A 23,485-nucleotide genomic window follows, 5' to 3' on the forward strand; every position below is an offset into this window, starting at 1 on the left:
AATTAACATTGCATGCTAATCTAAAACCATTGTCACCAACATTCGGAGAACCATAGTGTTAGGCAGTCCCTCGCCGTGGCCATGCAGTGTAAGGCATCAGCCTTGGGACTCCAGCTACGGGATGTGCACAGGTTCGAGTCTCCTGAGGGAAGCGTAACTTTTCTCCTGAGATTTCGTCCTGTGTATGGGACCGATGGCCACCCACCATCGTTTGAGAATTGGAGAACTACGAATGAGTAGCGTAACCCGGTCATCGAAACCTACGACGACGACTCAGGGATCTTTGTGCTGACCACACATCACCCTGTACCTTGTTGAATGATCTCCCACCTTGGATGAATGAGTGAGTAGGCGCTGGCAATCGTTAGGTAGGCCCAGGCCCTCAATGGGTTGTTACACCATGGGTTATTATTAATAATAATTAGGGCCCGGGACTTTATGTTATAACATATTTTTCAATTGACTTCGGATGTATTATTGGGGTGAGATCTTTACATATCTGATGAAAATCAGCCGAAATAGACAAACTTGACAAAGCATATTTTGACATATTTCACCAATTTCGCATTTTTACAACATATTTCTTCAATTTTGTTGTAATAAGACATATTTCTGTATAATTTCGTAATTCTCTTGCACATAATCGGTTATTTCATAATTTTTTCTTCGTAGCTTTAGCACAACAGATAGTTCATATTGTCGATGGCAGGATATGGAAATTACGGAGGAAGAAAGGTGCCGTCTTTTCTTAGTACAGAACAAAAATGCCCTAACTTTTTTATCCCACCAACAATTGACAGCGGTGCAAACATTATTGAGTCAAAATGTTCAAAGTCATTGTTGCACGGGAAGTAAAGAAGTTTCGTTCTCATTTCTTTGCCTTTTTCGCTTTTCACAAAAATCAGTCAAAAGTAAAAATAACATTCAGTACATTACAGCCTACTCTACTCTATCCGGTATGGGAGAAATTTGAGAGTACTGTTGTACATATTTTTGACTTTGCTAGGAATATTTCTGCATTTTTCTGTCATATTTGTAATTTTTCATGACATATTTTCCAATTTATATGACATAATTACATACATATTTTACAGTTTTATAGGACATAATGTCCCGGGCCCTAATAATAATCATGGAGATTCAATGCCGAAAAAAACCCTGATGATCATGTATTCAAACTGATAACTGCTTTAAAGTTGAGTTACTTCTTAAGATAGAGTTCTATTAACTAATTCATTAAGATATATATCTGACTTCAGTAGTATTCATTAGACAAACAGTAGAAATTCAGTTCATGTACTGTTTTTCCAATGCACTTCTAAATCACTGTATCAAGTGGTCAAGAATCAAACTATCTATTCTTGGGAGTCAATAAATAATTTTATAATTTATTGTAGCTAGTATTATTCATTAAAATTGTAGTAGCTCTACTGTTGAAGTACAGTAGAGCTACAATTGGTTTTCATTATATATCATAGTACACATTAGAAGTTATTTGAAATCAGTAGAATTTGTCTACTGTAAACAGTAGAAATTTCTTGCAGGGAATCTAGAACCATTGTTACTAGCATTCAGAAAACCATAGAATTAGGCAACAAACATAATGTAATCTATGCAAAAGTCTTGTGACTGACCATATTCTGTTTCTCTTTAGCTCCGAATGGGGAGTATGTGCCAGCTGTAGTGGATCACAGTGATGACCTTCCCTGCCGAGGCCTGTTCCTGCTTCATCAGGGAATCCAGCGCCGAATCCGAATCACGATTGTTCATGAGAATGCTCCAGAGCTCAAGTGGAAAGATGTGAGGGAACTTGTGGTCGGTAAGTAAATTTTGTAACTAATACGGCTGTAACTGAGCCAGTATTGACACAAATTTAACCAGTGTTAGCGGTATCTATGTAAAGAAATATTAGTTTTGACACCCGTACTGGTCACATTTCCAGGTGGCGGCTGGGAAACAATGAATCAGCGATCAGTTGAATTCTCTTTGACTGGCATTGGGCATTTTTGAGTCACAAGGCACTGAACGTTGCTGGTGGACGATACAAATGAGCATCGGATACACAGCATGATGTCAAACATACTGTAAAACGGAGTGCTGTACTGTAAAACGGGGGAGAGAGAGTTGATTAGCACCGTTACATGATAAAAGTTGTACAATAGTACACAAAGCATGGAAAATCACTGCACGAACAAGTTAATAAAAACAAGTGAGAAAAATAGACATACGCGTGACAACATTGCAATGGGAGAGTGATGTTACCCCTACAGTTTTTACTACGCAACTGAGGTTGTTGACACCCATGAAGACACACACCCCCGAAGTCGACTTGGGGACAGGTTGAGCTAATTAGGTCAGTTGCCAGTTAGGCCTGCGATAAGGTATAGTACTGACTGATGTCATCTTGCAATCCAGGGAACCTTTATGTTTGTGCAAATTTGATGAAATGATGATTTTTCATAGCAAAATGTCATTCTAAAACTGGACATCTTTAAAAATATCAAAAAATACTCTGACTATTGCATAAATTGATAGAGCAATGGAGTGAAATGCTAATTTTTAATTTTTGTACATAATATTCTTAATCTTCCGGGTTTCAACACAACAAAATGCTAGAATTTAATCGTACATTTCCTTCATTTTAAATGTCTTAGCCCCAGGCTCATGGACAAATGTATTAAACTTGCAATGTATTTTTTTTTTTTTTACTTATTCTGTAACATTTATAATTATTCAGATTAGTTTTAACATGCTGAAATATACAAGTATTGAAGGTGATTCTTTCTGTCCATCTAGGCTCCAAGATCGATAGATAGATGCCTGGATATATGAATGTATGGAGGAATAGATATATGAATGTACATATGGATGGATGGATGCTTGGGTGTATGAATGTATGGATGTGTGTGTGGATGGATGGCTTGATTGTCACACTTGTTTAATAAACAAAATTCATCTAGTGTGCATGTGAGTGGAATGTAAATATTAAGAAATAGAAATGTGAAAGAAATTATGAGAAATAGTTTTGTCTCAGCAAGAGAAACTTTTCTCAGCTTGAATATCAACTTTCCTTCAGTGTAGAAAAACCAATGAAATAAACCCATTAATGTGTGTGCACGCACACTTGCTTTAACTATGTCATCTTGAGATAAGAGCAAAGATTTGCCATGTTTTCATTACTGTTGTCTGAGAAGTAGACACGTGACAAATGTATTTTCTTCTCAGGCCGCATCCGAAACACGCCAGAATGTGAAGAAGAAGACAATGATAACTCGGTCTTATCTCTTGGCTTGTTCCCTGGAGAATACGTTGAGTATCCAGGTGATGACCGCTCCATGTACCGTTTTGAAGCCGCATGGGACAGTTCCCTACACAACTCTTACCTCCTGAATAGAGTCACACCAAACGGAGAGCAAATATTCATGACCATTTCAGCATATTTGGAGGTGAGTTAGGTTATTCTACCTCTCCTTCAAGGTTAAGTGCTAGAGTTAATGAGCTGTATCTTTACAGGCAATCTTGGCTACCCTGTCTAGAGAAAGATAGAGATATGTTTCCATCGTTGCCACCTACTTGTCATTTGTGTGGTTGACAGCTCTTGCTAAGTAAGAGGAGAATGACGCTCAGTGGCTAAGGCAGCCTGTAGCTCCTCCCATTCCTACATTCAACTGAGGTTCACCTGTAAAGATACAGCTCGTCAACTTTAGAATTTAGAAGTGTCAATTAAATGCTACTATTCTAATTAGAAATTTGGGAGTGACTGCAGTGGTAGAAATGTGTATGTACTTTATTTAATAAGATAAAACCAAGTTCAGTAGTGCATGGTATTCAACCAGAGGCAGATTCTAAAATTACATGTAAGGTATGGGTATTTGTGTACAGATATGTAAAAGGTAAGATGTGTACATATCTTGGGAAGTTTTCAAACATTATTTACTACATGACAGAGCCAACATCCATGACAGTGTGTCAATGTAATACATTATGAAGGGAGAGATCCTATGTTCAAACCTGGTTCAAGCATGGACATATAATCATCCATGTAATCAATTCATCATTCATCTGCATCATTGTGATTTACATGAGAGGTAGAAAGGTAGCATGGCAGCAAATAAGAGAAGTGAATTTTGTCACAAATTAATAGATTTTATAGTATTTTGACTACCAACAGAAGACTTCCATGAAGTGCATAACTTCTAAATACTTTCCAATGAACATTATAAGATGCAGGCAAGCTTTCATAATGTGTCCACATTCTGAAGATCTACATAATTCGAGAAGACCTCAGGAAAAATGTGTTTGAAGTTTTGTGGGATCCCTGGATTTTGATGTTGATTTTTATGTTTTTCAACATGGGCATGGACATCCGGAAGGAAGGTTGCATAGGGGGGTATATGCCCCCTGAAAGTGAATGCTAACCTATACTTATATTTGACACATATAATTTCATTTCAGTCACAATAATTTATTAACTATTATAAGGCATTGCAGGAACATCATAACTTCAGACAGAAGGAGCATTTTTTTTTTTTGGGGCAATGATATTATGGATGAAAATATGTCTTGTTTGCTCGCTGAAGAAAAATTATCTTCCTTGTCCCTCCGTGCAAAAAAAAAAAAAAAAAAAAACTCCTGGGGGGCATCAATGAACATGGGGTAATATATTCAGAAGGTTTGTATCTGTTGCCGATCCACTCAAGAAGTGAATTCAAATTTAAAGCAGTGTGTAATTTTCTTATATTGTTTTGTTCATTGACTGATTGAATTATATTATTTTACATCATTTTTTGAATTAGATTAATTTACATCTTTTTGGATTAGGTTAATTTACATCACTTTTTGAATTAGGTTATTTTACATCACTTTTTGAATTAGGTTATTTTTACATCACTTTTTGAATTAGGTTATTTTACATCACTTTTTGAATTAGGTTATTTTACATCACTTTTTGAATTAGGTTATTTTACATCACTTTTTGAATTAGGTTATTTTACTCACTTTTTGAATTAGGTTATTTTACACACTTTTTGAATTAGGTTATTTTACATCACTTTTTGAATTAGGTTATTTTACATCACTTTTTGAATTAGGTTATTTTTACATCACTTTTTGAATTAGGTTATTTTACATCACTTTTTGAATTAGGTTATTTTACATCACTTTTTGAATTAGGTTATTTTACATCACTTTTTGAATTAGGTTATTTTACATCACTTTTTGAATTAGGTTATTTTACATCACTTTTTGAATTAGGTTATTTTACACACTTTTTGAATTAGGTTATTTTACATCACTTTTTGAATTAGGTTATTTTACATCACTTTTTGAATTAGGTTATTTTACTCACTTTTTGAATTAGGTTATTTTACATCACTTTTCTTCCACTTTTGGTTAATCGCACCAATGACGATGTGTGATGATATGACGAAATAGATGAACGAACCATCACAAAGAACATTCCATGTCCAGGGTGCGATATGAACCTGGGACCCCTTACATCGTACCATGCTGTACTAACCACTCCCATCATGGAGGCTAGCTTATATTCTTTGTTGCAACTGTGTATGTTGAAAGCTAACAAATTATAACTTGGTTTTGAAATGGTCTACCCTTGTTTTCATATTTCAATATGCATAAATTATTTTCAGATTGAGAACTGTGGACGTCCAGCCATTGTTACCAAAGATCTGAGCATGATTATATACGGACGAGATGCCCGAACAGGCCCACGTTCGCTGAAACACCTGTTCACGGGCAATTACAAGAATGCCGAAGCCAATCGTTTGTCAGGTGTCTATGAGCTAGTGCTGAAGAGGGCCTCTGAAGCAGGTAGCCCAGGTTTGTTCAGTTATTCACCCACCCCTGTCCCTGGTAGTGGTGCCTGCTCACCTTTTGCCACGCCTGCAAAACAGCATGTATGTAAATGCAACTTTTATTCCCATAGTGTTGTACTTCCTTGGCAAATTCATTCAGTTTTTTGTGCTTTTTTTCATTATCGTTTCTTCTCTTAACAATTTTTCTGTTATAAGATTGTTTGATATTTTTAGGTAACATCATTGATATGAAATATTTGTTTTGGAAAGTGTTTTTGGCTTATTAAAATGCTCAGTTTTTACTTCGAAACGTTGTGCAATTCAGTTGAAATTTATTTTCTGATTTTTGCAATTTCTGGTTTCTTCCTCAAGATCAATGAAGATATACTTAAAGGTTTATGAGTGCACACCTGATTATTTTTGCATTTAATTTTCATCGTTCTCTGTTTGATTTTTTGTTTTTAAGTCCACTTTATGCACAGTAAGGCTAATCAGGACTGTACCTACAGTTTAAATTTGGATCTGCACCACTTGTATCGAACCCAGGACTCCTTGGTTATAAGGCAAGGACATTACCACTATGCCATCAGGGAGGTCCCTCATCATTTTCTGTTTTTTTGAATGCATATCTGAATGTTTAGCACTCGCAGCTTTGGTGCAAGTGGTCTGAGGTTCAATCTCTGATAGGAGCTCATCCTCTAGAAAGATTGTGTTGTAAGTCACTGAAATATACTCCTGTAAAAAGGCAGAATTTGACTCGATGTACTGACTTCATATCACCCAATGAAAGTCAATTGGTAGGCCCTGGCCCACAGTGAACTGTTGTCTAGTCTAGAATTGAGCTCTTTGCTCTTCATCAGATATAATGGAAAATCAGGAGCATAAATAGAATATTTCTTTACGTGAATGCAGGTCGTTCATTTTCATAGCAGTTCTATTATTATTTCACCTACTCCCAATGTAGCTACAGAGTATAACTTAATGTCTAATAGTTTGTCGCACATGTTCATCATTAATCATATTTCCAAGGAGAATAAACATAGAGAGAGCTTCTTGTGAACAATAGTTAAATAAAGTTGATACGACATGGTCAACATGGCAGCTGTTGCGTAAATATTATTAGCAATGCTGTTGGTTTATGCAAAGTCAGTCATGAAATATGACAGAACAGAATATACCATATTATGCTTTTATAGTCTGAGCATTGTTCCTTTTACTAACGTTTGGAACTGATAGAATGTTTGTACATACATATTTATTAAATCTATAGATGTGTGTATACATTTACAAAGAATTGTGTTGTGTTTCAAAATTTATACTTATTGAGGGAAATTAAAATTTGAAAGCTAGATAATATAATTTATTATTACTATTATTATTTTGATGCTTGTTTCTTCACAATTAGTGCAATATAGTTTTTTAGTAAGTGATTGAATTTAGTAAAAAGTAAATGTAAGCACTGTTGTAGTTTTGGGATTGATTTTCTTTACATGTAAAACTTTGGCAAATAAGTACATACTTAAGTAATTTTATTCTTCCTATACAATAGTGGTTCTTTAAAATAATTTGGTGACTGCACAAATAGTATACACGACCTTGTTTATTATTTCACAGCAGATAGATGCTTAATGCACAATAGAAAATTAATACACTTTGTGTAGTCATCAGAGTTGTAATATCTTTAAAATACCACTGGAGGAATAAAATTCAAACTTGCCCATATTGCCATGTAGTTGCAGTGAATTGCATGATAATGTAAAAATGAAAAAATGTTATGATATTCAAAGGCAGGAAATCTAAATACAGTATATTAGTATAATATTATGAGTGAAATTTGCCAAATGTGTCACTTGGTAATTGAATTCAGCTTTTCACAGAAAAATTTCAATAAGGAAGATTTGATCAGCTACAAAATCAGTAAATATAACTTTCTCAAAAGCTTTGTTCAATTTTATCAAAAACCGAAGGTAATGTCTGTATTTGATTATGTAATACAAGTGTTACTTAAAACTTGATTGATGGTGATGATGTGGAAAGGTGATAAGCAGATATTGATGAAGAGACACTTAAGGGAACGCTAATTCCCAGGCCAGGACTCGAATCTGGAACCTTTGGTACTGAGATTGTGAGTTTTTCACTCGGAATGCTTGTAACCTGAGATGACTTGAAATACTTGCAAAAATAAGCTTTGCTTATAAGGTGGAAAATATTTCTGTTGTAAAGGACTAAACTTAGAAGGCCTCATTTTGAGAATTCCTAGCCAAGTGGGACTTATTGTCAGTGATGAGAAAAAAGTTGAGTTACAATTAGGGCTGAGTCAATACCGATGTTGATGTATTGGTATCGGAAAGTATCGGTTAGGATGTACGAGGTACATCCAGAAAGTAAGTTCCGAAAGTGCCCCAAGATGGCACGAGTGGTCAGAGCAGGACGTGCTTGCGCAGGAGTGGAGGAGGAACACGTAGCCATAACCTGGCGCAAGCGCAGTTGTGTGGAGTCAGTGGTGAGAGAACTGTAGTACATGGCTGCGTGCATACAGTCTCCCACCAAGTGCGAGGTACGCGCGGTAATGAGATTTCATGCCTGCCGGGGGATCTCTGATGCTGACAGCTTCTTAGCGTGAAGAAACCTGATTATCGCGCGTACCTCGCACTCGGCGGGAGACTATGCGTGCAGCCATGTTTCCCGTACTACAGTTCTCTCACCACTGACTCCACACAACTGCGTTCGCGCCAGGTTGTGGCTACGTGTTCCTCCTCCACTCCTGCACAAGCACGTCCCACTCTGACCACTCGTGCCATCTTGGGGCATTTTCGGAACTTACTTTATGGATGCGCCTCGTAATTACCAACACCGACTAATACTTCTCCAGCATTCTCGCATTTCACGGGATCAAAAAATACGATGTAATACTTTTGTGGCATGAAATTAACCTGGAAATATACTAAATTCAAAGTTTCCACGAATTTTGCACCAGTATTGTTGAAAACTGTGATTACATAACATATATTTTAATATTCTGACGTAATTCTTGAGTATTCTAAAGCAAATTTCTTGTAAATTGGTACCTATGATTCGATTGGAATACTTACATACATTTTTTTTATATAACTATATCTTTAATCAAACTAAAAATAAATGTCTGATGAAGGGTGCATGTGTTCTCCTGAAATGTCATAACAAAAAACTGTGTTTTTATGCTTGTAACAACTGTAGGCTACAACAGAAATAATACTTACATACTGATATTAATCAATATTTTCATCAACTTTTAATTGTTACAAGTTTCAACAATTACTACCACTGGGAATTGCTAATAGCATTGGTATCAGCTCATGAATTGTCAGCGTCTTGAAATGCACTTACATAGGAGTCGGCCTCCGTGGCAGAGTGGTTATCATAGCATGTTTTGATGCCAGTGGTCCTGGATTGAAATCCCAACCTAGGCATGGGTTTTCTTTGTGAGTGTCCCTTCATCAATTTCACCATATCATCCTCATTCCCAAATCAACCAATCAATGCTCTTATGTAGGAATGTTTAACTTTATTTTCAGATTGTCATTGCTATTTATGGGATAGATTGTTGGTTAAATATTCAGTTTGCTTGAGAGAAATATGTAGGAAAAATTAACTTGTATTTTCTATCTGAAAGTTGGGATTATAAGTAGAGCTACATATTTGTGGTGAATAAGAGATCAAGTTTTCGGTAAAAAAAAACTTGGCATATTTCGGGATCAAAAGCAGTATATAAAATAGCATTTTGGTGTTAAAATTCTGAATGAAAACGTAAATTTGATTTCAAAACCGCTTGTTACACAAAATTAACATTTCACTTCTAATAGCATTCATATAGTTATCAGTAAGGTTAGGATTTTTATGACCTAAGAATCACAAAAATATGCAAATATGCTCTTATGACCTAAAAGTTTTACAAAATATGCACTATAATTTGAAAAATATGCCCTTATAATTGAACTGTTTCAAACATCAATATCTAACATATGCTGAAATATTTTCACATACGTACTATATTTAATTCACTTTATCGGCCATGAGTTGCAATGCACAAGGAATACTTTCCGTAAATTTTCCAATAAAAATTAGAAAGATTTTGCTGCAGTAAAAAAAAAAAAAGAACTCGAGTGAAGATGGGAGTAAGAACGAATCCACTTCGAAAATGACTGCATATTTCTTGAAAAAGCGAAAATATGCTATATCACGTAGAAATATGGCTAAATATGCCAAAATATGCCTTTAAAAAGCATCTTAATCCAATTAGTTTCTTCACAATATGAATTTCTATATATTTAGGGAACACATCACCCTTATCAAGAAAAATATGCTAAGTCATGAAAATCCTACCCCTAGTAATCTGTGTGTTAAGTTTATTACTGTGTAAAGGAGCCCATTTTTGCTTCTCAAATATTTACAGCAGAATTAATAGGTGTCATGTCGGTAAATAAACCCTAAATTTCATGTTTAAGAGTTTATTTTGGATTTTGCATCATTTCGTGACTAAAACATTCCAGTCAACACACTAACGTTGTGGCAACATTAGCCCCTAATATACCTAACGTTGCTACAATGTTCAGTGTATGTTGATACAACTTTGTGTCAACGTTTAAGGGTTATTTATTTCAACGTTGCTGCAACGTAGGTTGACAACTTTGTGGCAACATATACTGAACATTATGTAGCAACATTAGGTATGTAAGGGGCTAACGTTGCCACAATGTTTTTGCAACATTACGTTGCTGCCTGTGTAATTTACAAATATAACAACAATGCATATTTAAAATATGGTTATTTCGCCTGGGTTAGCTATCACCCAGATAGCTTGTTGCAAGCTTGCATCCAGCAATCTGATTACCAGAAATGGAAGTTGCAGCAAGCTTGCCAAGGTATTTTTGTACACAATACATATGAATAACAGCAAACACCCTTGTTTGTAACACCACAGTTACACAGTAAACTTTTCCTGCTTTCCCCAAAATAGGCAATAGTTAGGCTGGAGAGTTCAATGAAGTAACCAATCTCTAACTATACACTGGTAATCAATCATTTTCTCTTTACAGTAATTAGCTCCCGATATATAGTCTGGTATAAAAATATTTATCATGGGAGTTTCACTTGTATTCACCACATTTCATTTTCTGATCTTCCTTACAACTTCAATATTCACACATCTTTTGAAGGATAATAAAACACATTTTTTTCATGAATTATAATCAAGGTTATCCTTATTTTTGTTACTAAAACTTGTTTGTTTTGCATTTGAGTCACACTGCCATCTAGTGTACACTGCAGGAAATATAAGCTTTGGTGGACAGTGCACGCACAAATTCAGATTAAACAAAACACTCCAATCTGACGATTGTGGTGCTCATGGTGGTGACCCTCCAAACTAAAGTGCATTCAGTGGAATGTTTTTTGTAACATGGGTGCAACGTTATCACAACGTCGTCTCTACATACAACATTCATCATAAATGCAACATGCGTACAACTTTGTGGCAACGTTAGTGTGTTGGCTGGGATGGTAGCAAAATGCACCTCACACCTTTCAGAAACATGAAAAAATAACATTACAATGTGTTGTTTCACATTTCATGTTTTCATCAAAAATGAAATATGCATGCTCCTAATTATAAGCAATTATTCCCCTTTTTCTGTTGACCTCAAAATAGAGTTCCTACCTTTAAATATACATGAAACAAGAATGATAGGTACTTGAATGAAGCGATCGAATGTTGTTTGTGAAATCGCAATTACTAACACAGTGGCACTCTCCCTTCTAGGTGTGCAACGCCGACAACGTCGTGTCTTAGATACAAGCTCAACGTACGTCAGGGGAGAGGAAAATCTTCATGGATGGAGACCTAGAGGAGACAGTTTAATTTTTGATCACCAGTGGGAACTTGAGAAACTCACTCGGCTGGAGGAGGTTGCAAAAGTTCGTCATCTTCTCCTTCTTCGCGAGAAGCTAGGAATTGACAAAGTTCCTTTGGGAAGGGCTCACGACATTACAAAATCAGAGAAGGTAGGTTTTAGTTAAGGAATTTATTTACTATCTGCACCAGTCATGAAAATAGTAAAGCTACATTAATTTACTAACGTAATTTCACTCTCAGACGTTTTCTATTCACTTTTCCTCATTTCATTACTGGTCTTCAGAATTTTAAAAAAAACATTGTTTACGTAACAGTAAGTTTGTTAATTGCATGCGCGTGCACTCCGGTACAGCAAGGCCAGCAGTGGTGGCACACAACATAACTGTTACAATTAATTCTTTAACTTTTGGTTTCTCATTATTTCTTCCGGGTTGCCTCAACAGAATATCAACCTGCAAGCCTCCAAGGTTCGTCCTTTTCCGATATGGGGCCATCAACACCCTTTCGCGGCATGTTGACAAAACATCTGTGAAGTATCACTCTGTCCATCCTTTACTTATAATGCCACCAGGAGGCCGAGAAATCCCCCGACGACCTTGAAGGATCGAATGGGAGGGTAGGTTGTGTTGGGGCAAATTTTGTTTTCCAACCAGTAAGCTTGAAAGAAAGCCAGAGTGCCATCGGATCACTCTACTGATGTCCTCAGTCTTGCAAACTGCATGATTAAGTGTCCATGTGTACTGTATACTGTCAGCGATGTAGCATATCCACCAAGCTAGTTAAAATGTATATTCATAAATAAACTATAAAGGTTCAAAACGCTAAAATATGATAGCTGGCATACAGATGACATATGTGAAGATAAACGTTTCCGAGAGTTCGGTCTATTAAGACAGCTAACATGTCCATGGACACATCTGCCAAATAGAGTTGGTAAAACTCGCTGGCCGCGGTCACACTTTTTCCAAGCACTTTGCGAGGTGAAAAGTTACGGTTTTTCAGGCAGGTGAATTTCTATCTGTTTGCTTCAAAAACATTAGTGTTGGTATTGTTTACTATTTACTACGGAAAGAACTACATGGTGCTAAAGTGGATTTGTGAATATTGCAATGTGTGAAAATCTTGAAAATTGTTTCAATCATCCACGATCATCTGTTGCATTAAATACGTTTGACAACAGACTTAACTGAAATTCGAAAAAATGAACAACTGCGCCAGGACATTCATCGTTGCCCTTAGAGATGTTATGGAAACGGTACCAGGTAGAGGGCTCATTTTTCCAGTATAACGTACCATGTAGAAGCAATGAATTCTTGATTTTCTTAATTTTTCGGGATCTGCTTCCCCAACGGAAAATGTCACCGCATGCCACTGGTTAATTGTATATGCATATGAAACAGTATTTGGAATATTACCTTTTTAAAGTACTGGAAAATTTATTGCAAACAAATTACATGCATTTGACGATCATTAATTGTAATAAAAATAAATATATGTAAACTTGTGTGTGTGTGTGTGTGCGCGCGCTCGCCTAATCTACAATTATTAACATCTCTATGCTGGGAGGAACCAGGCAACGTCGACGTCTACTGTGTTTCAAAGGCAACAGATCCCGTTGCGGTAGCACTGGCAGAGACGATTCCATGCAGGTAAAACAGCGATAGCGAAAGATCAGGTGAGGCCAGGCCAGCTCGGTAGCTCAGTGGTTAGAGCAATGGCATGGTATAACAGAGACCTGGGTTCGATTCCTGGTCAAGCCTGCATTTTTCCCTGAAAATTTCTACGTTATATGAAAACTTGCATGTATTTTACACAGAGGAGGATTTGCCATTAGGTTATGCTAGGCTATAACCTAGGGACCTCAAGTCCATGGTGGGGGGGGGGGGGGCACACAAAAATGAGATGCTGAAGGGGCATAAGTGGCAAAGACGATCGACTATTGAAATAAAACAGCATTCCAAGTCCTTTTGCTTACTCTTTTCATGAAAGATTGTAGAAGGAAGGAGTTTCTAGCATTTTAAATAACTTCTTACATCATTACCCTCTTTTCAGTACTGTGTTTTAACGGGGGTTGAAATCTGTATGGCAGACTGCATAGGAAGCTGCACAAGGTCACGTAACAATGCTCGAATATAAATAATTGCACCTAGAAGAAATGAATGTAAATATTTTAAATGCAAGCAATTCCAAGTCGGTTGCATTTAATTTGTGCCAGTCATTAACTTCTTTCTTTATTATTTTGAATGATTCTGTTATTGGTGAAGTGTTAGAGACTTCAGACCATTTGTTTTCTATAGCCTTTCCAATGTTGGCAAAAATAAAACTTAATTTCAGTAGAGAGAACTGCAGGAAGTTACAAAAATTGTACTCCTCTATGATTAAATAAGATCTAAAACTGGATATTGTGTGCAAGTGTATAATTCTTTCAATTGAAGTATTAACTTTGTTGAAATTTTGCTTGCAGGAAGTTTGTAACATGGTAGCAAAGGCAAACAACGAGGGTCGAGCAAGTCCCGTTATTTCTCCAATGATTAAGACTTCAAGCAAAGATGTGTATGAGCCATGGGACATGACAGACCGAGAAAGGGATTTGACTACTAAATGTGTGAAGCTCATTCAAGGAAGGATACCAAGCAAGGTAGGCTTACAATGCTTCATTATAAAAAAAAATACATTTTTTTAAAAAAGGTGTGGCAATGCATCGGGCAATTTTAAATACTCCACAGTTAAGACAAAATAATGCATACAAAACATACACAATTAAGAAAAATGAACTAATTTATTGACTGCAGAAGAAATAACAAAGGAAAATACAAATATAGTCCTTACATTGTGATGTATTTGAAAATGACTTAACTACGATGACCTCCATTTCGTTCCAAACACACTATACTGAACGCAACTGGTGGCTGGGAAACAGCAAATCAGCTATCAGTTCAATTTTCTTCGACTGAAATCTGTTATTTTCGAGTCACAAGGTACCGAACGTTGTTCGCGGGATGAAACAAATAAGCATTGGGTCCACCACATGTTGCCAAACGTACCGTAAAGCGCGAGAGTCTTCTTGGGCAACAATATTGCCAGCACCAGAAATCAACGGGGTTAATGGATAAACTACACACGTGGTCCTACACGAGGGAGTTTCACACACAAACACACTACAAACATGTAAATAGACAACTGGCAAAAACAGAAGTACGCTTGCCAATGTTGCTTCTGGAGAGCGATGTGACCCCTTCAGCTTTTACTTCGCAACTGAGTTTACCCCCGAAGACGATTGGGGGACAGAAGGGGCCAGAAATGCCGTCAAGGTCAGCCACCAGTTGGAGTTGTGTTCAGTATAACAGTAAGGTAGGAATGTGAGCCACCTCTTCTCGGATCCGATCTTTATGTTCATTGAGGATTGGCTGGAAGACTTTTCATTTCTATTGTTCCCAAAGAAAATAACCACAAGTGGACAGATCTGGTGATCTAGCAGGCCAAGGAATATTCCCATTGTTGTTTTTGTAATACCTTTTTACAGCAAATGAGCGCTGTGACCCATTCTACAACTTCATCATAACTAAATGGTAGATCAGGCTCTGCAAGATGATGGTAGTCACGTATTGCCTATGAAGCATCAACTAGCTATATCCAGTGTTGCAAAATTGCCCGATTCATGCCACATCCTGTACATTCCTGGAAGTAAAGTTATAGCTAGATAAAATAAAATTGGAAAGCAACACTATTCCCAAAGCTATTGTCAGCTTAAGAAAAAAAACTTCTTGAAAATTATAAAATGATTGTTGTTTTTCTGACATACTGTGTATTGATAAATACACCCACAAATGCATGAAATTTACTCAATTTTGGAACTTTTTTCTTTTAGGAGAGTCCAGTTTCGAAGGAAAATGACTCAACACCTACAGAAGAAATGTCAGAAATGAACCAAAGTCTCATGTCCAGCATGATCTCAACAGGATCACAAGAGTAAGCCTTCGCTTTCACTTCTGAATCCATCATCACAACATTAAGAAACTATAAACTAATTGTGGAGCCAAAACTGTTACCATTAGAAATAAAACTAGGGAATCTCAAATATTCAGTCTTGAATATGTCTACATTAAGCTTCATGCCCTAAGAGCATTCTTCATTTTAAACATACTTTAGTTGCTGGTTATCTAGTATAAATTTTGAGATTAAAATTATGTGTGCATGTAGAAGCCAGTGCTGGTTCAGTAGCTTAGAAACTAGAAATAAAACCTTTTTTGAACACACTTTTTGCTAGGGATGAGACAGATCAGTTATTATTACAGTAAAACCTCGTTAATCTGGACTAATGAGGGGATAAGTTGACCGGTTTAACAAAAATCTGGATTAACTGAAATAACCTAAAAGAACAGTTGAAAGTGCATTAAAACTGTTTATAGCAACAAAACACATTTATTATGGTGTATTTAAAGGGCATAGGCCTAAATACACTATACAGTACAGTAAAATGTAAAGCAATACCCATATTATGATGATGTACTCGATGGACCTAGCTCTGCATCTCTCGAAACTCTTGCTGTAGAACTTGGTTTGGAGTACATGTCTATATTTTGTTGAGAAAGTTATTTTTTTCCCTGTCCAGATTAAGCGAAGTCCGGCTTATCGGGGTCTGGATTAACGAGGTGTTACTGTATTTATGATTTGCAATTGGCTTACAGTCAGTGTCAATGTGGAAAGCTGGGGTGATGAGTTTGGGAAATAAAGGGGATGCTTGTATGTTCAATATGGAGACGGGGATGCTTGTATGTTCAATATGGAGACATTGCAGTAAGTGGGGGGATGCTTTATGGAACGTTTCTTGACTGGGGGGAACCGTCCCCAGTGTTCCCCTGCTTCAAGCACTAGTTACAGTTAAGCTTATCAATTACTTTCTTCTAAATCTCTAACTATGTGCCGTTGTGGTCTAGTCAGTAGGGTGGGTGATCTAAGGTCTGAATTGTGCCGGCCTTTTCCCCACATAAAGCAGCTCTGGGGCACTCAGCCTCATCTGAATAGGTGCCTAGATATTGCGGTGTATCATCACATACGAGACAATCAATATTTTTTTCCGATCATGATATCGGCGATATATTGTCTCCATGATATATATTAGGGATGGGACCGATTAATCGGTACTCTATCAGTATCGGCCGATATAGGCATATCGGTGTATCGGTTTATCGGTAAAATTACCGATTATTTTACCGATCCAATATATCGATAAATATCTGATAGTTTAGTGCAAAATTCTGCCAGTTTTGTTGTAATTTTTATGGATGATCTCCATGCCCTACTTTTTTAAAAAGTAAATGTCTAAATATGCAATTTCTCTTGCACTGCAGTCACTTTGAAACACACATTTTTTTTAAGGTCAATGAACCTTTCAGGTTCTTCCGGGACCATTTCTAATTTTATATCGGATCGGTAGAATATCGGCTATTGGTATCGGTAAATTTTATATCGGTACTTTATCGGTATCGGCCAAAATTTCATATCGTCCCATCCCTAATATATATTAATACGAAAAGAAATCGATGCGAGATAGAAAGTAAATAGAGAGAAGACAGCGTGGTCAACCAATTTTGCTGTCTCGGGTCTCACTAATCATCTTCGTAAATGCCCTCTGTTGAATCTGAGGTCCTGACCAGCACATCATTTTACATATATACCCTGTCTGGTGTGTAATGGCAACCAATCAGAATTCAAAATTAATGAGTTAACACAGTAGGAAGCTACGGATATATGCTGAAAAGGAAATACCAGCTTACATTTGCTAAGGAATAGCATTTATTTTATGCTGAAACCGTTATAAGTATTATTATGCACAATACGAGGGGATATCAAAAAGTAATTGAGTAAGTTTCTTACAGCCAAACGGAAATGTATTTACAAAAACTGAAATATACATTTTGAAGGTTGAACATTACTCTACTTTTCCACATAACATCCATTCACATTTATACATTTGTCCCACCGTGACACCAATTTTTCGATGCCCGTGTGGTAGAAATTGTTTGGCTGGACACGTAACCAACGGCACACAGCTGTCACAACTTCCGTGTCACAGCTGAAGTGTTTGCTGGCAAGGTGTTCCTTACAGATGCTCCTTTACCCCAAAATCAGCAAGAATGACACCCTGGCTGTCCCAGAAAACAGTAAGCAAAACCTTTTCTGCAGACAGGGTTGCCCTGAATTTTTTGGGTGGGGCCGATAATGTGTTTCCATACCATACTCTGTTCGTTCAGGAGTGTAATGAAAAACCCACAGTTCGTCCCCGCTAACAATGCAGTCGAGGAATGCATTTCCAGCCCTATGGTACCGGAGCAAATGCTCAAGACTGTATCCCATATGGACCTCCATATGCTGTGGTGTGAGCTTTCTGGGAACCCATCTTGCTGACACTTTGTGATAGCCAAGTTCTTCGTGGATGATGGAGTATGCACTGCCATATGAAATGCCCACTGCATCCGCTGTTGTTTGAATTGTTGACTGCCGGTCCTCCTGAATCAATGCCTCCACAGTGTAACGTCCAATTTTACAAGGTGCTTTTATTTTTAGTTAAACTGGGGCGTTTTTGTTATAACGTTACCTCAAAGGCCGGGATCTGAAATTTTAGGCACCTTGGGACAAGTCACAAAATCACGTGGGTGGAGGTTAATGTTACGTTGTTCGTAACACCTCAAAGTTACTCTGAACTTCACAATCCTTGTCAGCAATTTAAATAAAGGTTGGGAAAGACAAGGCAAACACGATGACGTTTTGCAAAATACTCAGTCCTGAAAAACAAAATAAGTAGTAATGCTACGAATTTTTCCAAAAATGCGTAACGTGCCAGAGGAAATAACTTACTACTTAGTATCAATTACTCCTTTACCATAAATCACAAAAAAAAAACACTAACTACCAACACTTCCATTTATAGTGCATGCATGTTGTCGAAGACCATGGGTGAATTAGGAAGGTAATGAACGCAAATTATGTCAAATAGGCAAAAGTCAAAGTTTAACAATTAACGTAATTTATTCATGCATTCCAAAAGATCAACAACAACAATTTAGAACGTAACCCCCTTTTTACGGTTACAGCAACAAGATCATGTATATAGCGTCATTAACAAGCTCCTAATTTGATTAGGGCAATATTCCCAATTTTACGTAAAACAACGACTTGTGCGATTGTTAACTCATATTAATTACAATACATTTGAACAATAATTTTTCTTTTATCGCGTGTATCAAAAAACGCTTGCATTTTAGAAATAACAGTCTTATTCAATTAGTCAACAACAATGATATCAAAAGGACACTGCGTTAAGTCTACGCCAATAATCTACAATTTATATTTAACTCACGTTTCTGCACAAGTTTTAATCACCTTTTAATTATATTGGCTTAATCAAAAATGGTTCTTACACCTTTACAATAAACCTTCGATTATTGTGACAATAGATTCATATTAAAGAAATGTGCAAAGAATTTACAAAGAACCTTTTTGAACGTAGAAGAGAGGCTCTCCCTAGATGCTCATTCTCAAATTAAATAATTTGTTATGCCTCGTACAATTTTTGCCAGCAAATCAACCCAATCCCAGAATGATCAAAAAGGAGGTGGGGCAGGGAAAAACGACGTTGGCGAAGTCTTCGTCGCGATTACTCCAAGTATGACTTTGCGACGAATTTAGCAAAAATGCCAACTTTCTTCAAAAAGGCAAACGCTTTGCAGAACATTAAGCAGGGAGCAGTTTTACGCAGGCACATTTAAATTTGTCATTTTAAACTCTTTTTGTGTCCACACATTTAAATTGAGCGACGCATATCACAACCACGTGGTAAACCAATGTTTTTACGACGATTTTTTTTTTTTTTTAAGATTTGCAATTTCGCGAACATTTACAAATTGATTAACAAAGGCTTATTTCTGCAACTTGACGCACTCAGTACGAAACTTACATAGTTCGTCGTCACGTAAGAAAAAAATATCAGGTTCGTATTTTTTGTCGCACTGCTATTCACCACAAAATACTACAAAAAATTCACTTCTGCCTACCTTGTTTTGTGCGTGTTCGCTTTTCTTAGTCCTGGGAAAGGATACGACTTCCTTCACTGATTGGCAGACAAATCCCCGAGAATGCATGCACGTCTTGGTTGGAATCACATGTAATCCATTTTGTCGATTCCCAATATTACTCCCAATGCTGACTGTCAAATGGCCTTTTTTAATCCACGCGTCCATTTATCAACTGGTACCAAATTTAAGAAATAGTAGTAGCCTATTTTATAACAAAGGCTCTCGGTCTATATTCCACGAATAAGCTCGCCAATTCATCGCGTGTTACAAATAGTAAGTCAGAGCGTCAAAGTTCAAACTTCATTTCACCGGAGCATTTTGCAACGTGGAGCGCGAGAGAAAAAAAAAAGTTGTTGCTGGTACCGAACGCAATACACGACTGGCCGCTCTACACACACAAGTCTGCTCACTTTCACTTCCGTGTTCCTTCGGGTGATCCAGGTGGCGTGATTTACGACTCAATAACTCGCAAATAATTAGTGGAGCCATCTGTCGTAAATCTTGGGAATTAAATAATGAGCGATTATGTATCGCGTATTTTGAGCGGAGCATTTTTTTTCAATGTAAAGTTGGAAGTTGTAGGAATTTTGCGAATTCACTTGCAATAAATCGCTACAACAGCGTCAACATTGCTCTGTGTGTGGGATGTGCGAGGCCGTCCAGAACAGGGTTCATCGAAGACATTTACACGCCCTGCGTTGAACTTTGCACACCAGTTACAGACACAACTCACGATAGACTTCAGGTGGTTTCTGTACCTTTGACCACAGAAACCGAATCACACTGTGCAGCTCAACTGTGTTGAACGTCTCAAGCGTAGGTGCCATTTTGAAACAACTGCCTCTCAGCATGTGCAAGGTGCACACAACTGCTTGCCATCTTGTGGGAAGTTGGCAAAATACATGTACTTCCAAATGTATATTTCAGTTTTTGTGAATACATTTCCGTTTGGCTGTAAAAAAAAAATACTCAATTACTTTTTGATATCCCCTCGTATATTGATAAAACCAAGAAAAAACAAAAGTTACAATATCAAATTTTGCATTGGTTAACAAGACTCCACATTTGGTTAAATCCCATCCAAAATTTAGAAGATATTTATATCACTATGTCTTTTTCCTCAAAACTTTAATTTGAGACATTGCATTATTTGTATGCTTTCTTGATAATGCAGATGAAAGCAGATAACAATTCTGTGCTTCCAATTTAAACTTGGCACTTTTCATACATCTTTGGGTTATTTCACAAGTTCCTTTTTTTTTTTTTAAAGATTATGCCATTATCAAATACTTTATAAATTCAGTTATGAGAAAAAATGCCTCTATATAGTTTAAACGAACTAACAGTTGGGCTGAAAAGTTTGTAGGCTGACTCATAGATGGCGTTACTAGAATTAAATCCATGTGATTTTTACTTAGTACTAACCTTCAAAAGATACGTGTATAAATTTCACAGCTGCTGGATAATTAGTTCGTGAGATATAGCATTGTGAGTGAAGCAGCTTTTGTTATTGTGAAAAAATGGATAAAAAAGAATTTCGTGTGTTAATAAAGCATTGCTTTTTGGCGAAAAAAAATACTGTTGAAGCCAAGGCTTGGCTTGATAAACATTATTCGGACTCTGCACCAGGAAAATCAACCGTTGAGAAGTGGTTTGCTAAATTTAAACGAGGCGAAATGAGCATCGAAGACGATGCACGCAGTGGACGCCCCAAAGAGGCTGTTACCGACGAAAACATCAAAAAAGTCCACAAAATAATTTTAAATGATCGTAAAATGAAGTTGATCGAGATAGCTGAGATTATTACATAGTGTTGTTGGAGCGTTTAAAGGATGAAATCACGAAAAACGGCCCCATTTGAAGAAGAAAAAAGTGCTGTTTCATCAAGACAATGCACCGTGTCACAAATCAATGAAAACGATGGCAAAATTATATGAATTAGACTACGAATTGCTTCCCCATCCACCATATTCTCCAGATCTGGCCCCCAGTGACTTTTTCCTGTTTGCAGACCTTAAAAGAATGCTCGCTGGAAAGAAATTTAGCACTGATGAAGAGGTAATCGCTGAAACTGAGGCCTATTTTGAGGCTAAAGAGAAATCGTACTATAAAAATGGCATCGAAAAATTGTATGACCGCTATAATCGTTGTATCGCCCTCAAAGGCAACTATATTGAATAATAAAATCGAATTTTGTCAAAAAAATATTTTTTACTATGTTAGCCTACGAACTTTTCAGCCCAACTGTTATTTGAGATTAACTTGTAAGGTATAATCTTTTAAAAATATCAATAATTGTACAAATATGAATCCATTATTAATTTCTACATTTGTACTTATTCTTATTCCATCATGAGATCTTTTTACAATGCCACAGACCACTAGTATCAGAGTGATTAGTTCCAGAAAGATTTTTTAGCATGTGTCATCTTCAATTGTTTTTGTGTTATATTTTAATCACTAAGTGCTTAACAGCCTTGATGTTAGTGAAGTAAATGTACATATTTGCTCTGTTTGTACATATTTTGCAGAAATATTTTCGTTTTTAAAACTTAAAATAAATATTAAATTTTTTGTGTAAAGAAAGCTTAAACATTAAATTTTAATTTGTGGAAAAGAGTATTGGACAAATGGTGACCGTTTATGTTTCACATTCAATTATTCTTGAACTAAAGTTTTCGATCACTCACCGAAGCAGGATCCTCCCTTACAGACTGGCGCACACAGTCAACGTTTCCGTTCAATCTTGACGACCTTGGATGTCCCGGCAGTTTACTCGTCATAGTCCTTCCAGTGTTTTCAAACTTTCTCACCCAATATTTAATTAAATTTGCACTTGGAACGTCTCTCATTCCTGCCAGGTTGTAACGATGCCGGTACAAACGATGCACAACAACATAAGAATCATTATTTTTATAAAACACACGAACACAAAAAGCATGTTGCTGCCCCATAAAGTGCTCCATGGCAACTAAATATTAACAATGTTGCCAAACATTAGCGATCTATCTCATTTCTCCGTAATGTGCAAATTGCCCCAGAGGGCGGATTCAAAAACGAAAATATTTTTGAGACACCCTTTATATAACAATATATTTATCTAGCAATTACCATTACCATTTTTTGCATGTTGTTACAAAATACCAAGAATGGCATCATATTTATACACTGAACAATCTTAAAGAGTTGACCTTTGTATATAAAGACCTTGATGCCAATGCAAATGTACACAATTTCAATAAATTTAATTATAAATTTGAATGTTTCTTATCTTGCTTGTGTGAAAGAACACATGTTTAAAGATATTGTTTTTTTTTTATATTGTAAGTCAAAAAATAACTGTTATAAATTTCAATTCAAAATATTGCACAATTTGATAATTTTGTACTAATATACAAATTGACCTTTTTAAACATCCTATTTATTAGAATTAGTTCAAATAGTAATTTCAGACACATTTAAATTTAGAGTAATCATATGACGAAAACTATTATTATTGCACAAAAGCCTAACTATTTCAAATCTTAATATGACAATATATTAAAATTATTGTCAGAATATCACCAAATATTGTGATGATATATTGCCAATATGATACATATCGCCAAATATCTTGATGATATATCACCAAGAAAATATATATGTATATATAATATATATATATATATCACAAATATCATGACGATATATTGCCTACATGATATATA

General features: G+C 36.3%; 1 protein-coding gene across 11 annotated transcripts in view; it reads left to right on the forward strand.

The window, feature by feature from the left end:
* unc-104 (kinesin family member unc-104) overlaps nt 1–23,485 on the forward strand; it is a 192,674-nt gene that overhangs the window by 160,506 nt on the left and 8,683 nt on the right. For 8 of the 11 annotated variants that reach the window (XM_083132594.1, XM_083132593.1, XM_083132597.1 and 5 more), the window contains 6 exons: nt 1,655–1,819; nt 3,226–3,446; nt 5,649–5,838; nt 11,611–11,852; nt 14,168–14,341; nt 15,572–15,672. In XM_083132594.1, coding sequence (XP_082988720.1) covers nt 1,655–1,819; nt 3,226–3,446; nt 5,649–5,838; nt 11,611–11,852; nt 14,168–14,341; nt 15,572–15,672 — 1,093 coding nt within the window. The remainder of the gene's footprint in view (nt 1–1,654; nt 1,820–3,225; nt 3,447–5,648; nt 5,839–11,610; nt 11,853–14,167; nt 14,342–15,571; nt 15,673–23,485) is intronic. The other 3 variants (XM_083132596.1, XM_083132601.1, XM_083132604.1) reach the window with 1 other exon arrangement.

The sequence above is a fragment of the Lepisma saccharinum genome, chromosome 12, assembly GCF_977018435.1.
Source record: "Lepisma saccharinum chromosome 12, izLepSacc3.1, whole genome shotgun sequence".
Taxonomy (NCBI): Eukaryota; Metazoa; Arthropoda; class Insecta; order Zygentoma; family Lepismatidae; genus Lepisma; species Lepisma saccharinum.